General features: G+C 43.6%; 1 protein-coding gene across 1 annotated transcript; it reads left to right on the forward strand.

Annotated features, from left to right (window-relative positions):
• The first annotated feature begins 739 nt into the window (after positions 1–739).
• Positions 740–1,666, forward strand: LOC142848275 (putative olfactory receptor 2W6). The gene has a single exon (XM_075970091.1). The coding sequence runs from the start codon at positions 740–742 to the stop codon at positions 1,664–1,666; it is 927 nt and encodes a 308-aa protein (XP_075826206.1).
• Positions 1,667–3,678: the final 2,012 nt, after the last annotated feature.

The following is a 3,678-nucleotide window of genomic DNA, read 5'->3' on the forward strand; positions in this document are numbered from 1 at the left end:
TATCCCTGGCTGTCCTGAAACTTGCTCTATAGACCTGACTAACCTCGAACTCAGTGATCTGCCCGCCTCTGCCTCCACCACCACCGCTCGGCTCTAATTGTTTTTTATTTCTTACACTCTCCTTCACTTTCCCTCCATTCATCCCTCTTGCTGTTCGCCTCACTTCTACAATTGTTTTGATAATTCTAAAGGGTGACTAGAAGACAAAACACAGCCAAGTAGGTGTTTCATTTCTGGACAGACTATGCTCCCTAACATTAGCAACTTAGGTTGCAAGATGCATTTACTCTTGGTAGAGATGTCATTTGGCAGACCCGAGACACTTGACAGATGTAATTACACCTCACATAATAAAAGATAGTAGCTGGATGTTGTGGTCCTTGCCTGTGATCTTAGTACTTGCAAAGTGAAGGCAGGAAGGTCAGGAGTTCAGTGTCAATATAGGAAGTGTGAGGCCAGCCTGGGATACATAAAACCCTGTCTCCAAAATTCAAAAATTAACTAATTCAAATTAAAAGGTGATTATGTCAAAATTTCCCAACATGAAATAATTTGTGTCAATGACAAACATTTATTACTTCTGTGTGGAGAGTTGTCTCCTATACATGGCATAGTTAGACTCGGTCACCAAATGCGCCTCCCTGGATCCTGTTGCTGCCTGCTTTTAGGAAATAGAGATTAACTCTTTTTTGTTTGGCTCCTACCAGCTGCACAAATCTGATGATGTGAGAGAAAGGCAATGGAGAAGTCAAACGACAGCTCCGAGTATGGGTTCATCTTAGTGGGCTTCTCGGATCGCCCTCGCCTGGAGATGGTGCTCTTCATAGTAAATTTCACTCTGTACTCGGTGGCTGTGCTGGGAAACGCAACCATCATCCTTGTGTGTATATTGGACCCTCGGCTTCACACCCCCATGTACTTCTTTCTGGCAAATCTCTCATTTCTGGATCTCTGCTTTAGTACCAGCTGCATCCCACAGATGCTAGTAAACCTCTGGGGCCCAGACAAGACCATCAGCTATGCTGGCTGCGTGGTCCAACTTTTCTCCTTCCTGTCGGCTGGGGGAATAGAGTGCATCCTACTGGCTGTCATGGCGTTCGACCGCTATGCTGCCGTTTGCAAACCTTTGCATTACATGGTCATTATGCACCCACAGCTGTGTGTGAGACTGGTGGCTCTGGCCTGGGGGAGTGGGCTCATCAACGCCATCGTCATGTCCCCACTAACAATGACCCTGTCCAGATGCGGCCGCCGCAGGGTCAACCATTTCCTTTGTGAAATGCCGGCTCTGATCAAGATGGCCTGTGTGGATGCTCGCGCCGTGGAAATGCTGGCTTTCACCTTCGCCATCCTCATTGTCCTGCTGCCCCTCACGCTGATTCTTGTCTCCTACGGCTACATAGCTGCCGCCGTGCTGAGGATCAAGTCGGCTGCAGGAAGATGGAAAGCTTTCAACACCTGTAGCTCCCACATCACCGTGGTGTCCCTGTTCTATGGAAGCATCATCTATATGTACATGCAGCCTGGGAATAGCTCTTCCCAGGACCAAGGGAAATTCCTCACTCTCTTCTATAACTTGGTGACTCCTATGCTGAATCCGCTCATCTATACTTTACGGAACAAGGAAGTGAAGGGGGCACTGAAGAAGGTTTGTGGGAGGCACTGATGGGCAGAAGCGAACAATGAGTTACAAAGTCCCAAGCGGTTTTATTCAAATGCACCTGTTGTTTGCTTATAATAAATTCAGCTAATGTATTGGACACTCAGAGGTACTCTTTTGGTTTTGCTTTGGTTGAGACAGTTTCGTGTAAGCCAGCCTTTCTTCACACTAAATAAATAGCCAAAGATGACCTTGAACTTCTGATCCTCCTTCACCTCCGTCTGCACAGCGCTGGGTTTACAGGTGCATGCCAGCATGCCAAGCTGACTAAACACACTGAACTCTATCCCAAGCCAGTGTACATCAGCCACAGTCACCACGATGTAGATAAAGCTCAGCTTCTTAGAGTAAGCTGCTAAGTTATTATTCTGAACTTGCTATTAATTCACAAGAAGATTAAATGCCATGAAAGTGAATGACCGATATAAAACAAACACATCTTTAAATTTTATTCAAGTTAATAGATGAAAGGAGAGAGGCAGTATTTGTTTTCAAAAAGTCAAAAATTCAATAAATTTGCAAAGAATGAGGTGATGTCCAAATAAATGTGCAGATGGAGGTAAAACTGGCTTCTAATTCTAAAACAAAAAAGACAATCAGTTGTCCTCAAAAGGAAAGGATGTGTTCATTTTCCTATTGGGGACTGGCTTTGTGAATTCCAAGAGTGAAGGAACCAATGGCAACCTTGAAGATGATCTACTCCCTGGGGAAGAGAACATGAACAAGCTGTTCAGGATGCAACTCAGAGGCAGAGCACTTACCCTGTCTGCACAAGGGCCAAGGTTTGACCATTGCAATTCTTTTAATACCCTGGTTAGAGAAGAGGGGGAAACAAAAGAGGGAACTGGAATAAATGCTTGTGTTGTTGAACTGGAATGAAGTATTTGGCAGACAATGGGGACAGCAAACTGGAGGAAGGGGTGGCAGGAAGAAGAGGGCAGGGGCATTTAGAGTAAAGGACAGTGGTAAATGTCACAGTGAGATCCATTTCTTTACATGCTAACTACAAAATTAGTTGCAAAATGTCTTCATGGCTTTGGGTAAATAAAGGCTTTTTAAAACGGGACATAAAAGGTACACAATACACAGACAAAGTGATAAAAGTAAGATGCATTAAAATTTAAAATGTTCACAGTAAGAGATAGTGCTGAGAACTTTAATCCTAAGAAAAACTTCTGTGAAGTTTTGCCACACCACACATACACCTGATTTTTTAAAAAATATTTAAATATTTTATGCAATATATTTGATCATGTTCTTTCACTTCCCCCACCTTCTCCTAGACCCTCTCCACCTCCCTCCTCATCCAATTTCAAAGTGTCTCTTTTCCTCTCTCTCAAACCTGGAAAACAACAAAAAGTAAAAATATACAAGCAAACAAAAAAAATAAAATCAATAAGGTAAAAATATCAAAAACAAAACAAAAAGAGCACACGCGCGCGCGCACACACACACACACACACACAATGGAATCTGTTTCGTGTTGGTCAGCCAGCTACTCCTGGGAATGGGGCCTGCCTTGGAGTGGGTGATATACCCAATGAAATTCTATTGTACAAATTGATTTTTTCTTTCCCAGCACAGATAAATTGGTAAAAGTTGTAAATAGCTTCTTGGTTAAGGTGGGATCACATGCCATTTCCTCCTCTCACTGTTGTGGCTTTGTCTAGTTTGAACCTATGCCAGTCTTGTTCATGTTGGTCCAGTCTCTGTGAGATCATACATGCATCAGACCTGTTGTGTCTGGGAGACACTGTTTCCTCAGAGCCATCCACCACCTCTGGCTCTTACAACCTTTCTGTCTCCTTTTCTGCATAGATCACTGAGCTTTGGGGGGAGGGAGTTGATAAAGACATCCCATTAAGGGCTGAGATCAAAGTTGCTCAGTACCTGCACATTGTCTAATCATGGGTCTCTGTGATGATTTCCATCCATTGCAAAAAGAAGCTTGTCTGATGAGGACTGAGTGATGCTCTTCTCTATGAGTATAGTAATACATCAGTAGGAGTCATTGTATT

The sequence above is a fragment of the Microtus pennsylvanicus genome, chromosome 4 (assembly GCF_037038515.1).
Source record: "Microtus pennsylvanicus isolate mMicPen1 chromosome 4, mMicPen1.hap1, whole genome shotgun sequence".
In the NCBI taxonomy this organism is placed as follows: Eukaryota; Metazoa; Chordata; class Mammalia; order Rodentia; family Cricetidae; genus Microtus; species Microtus pennsylvanicus.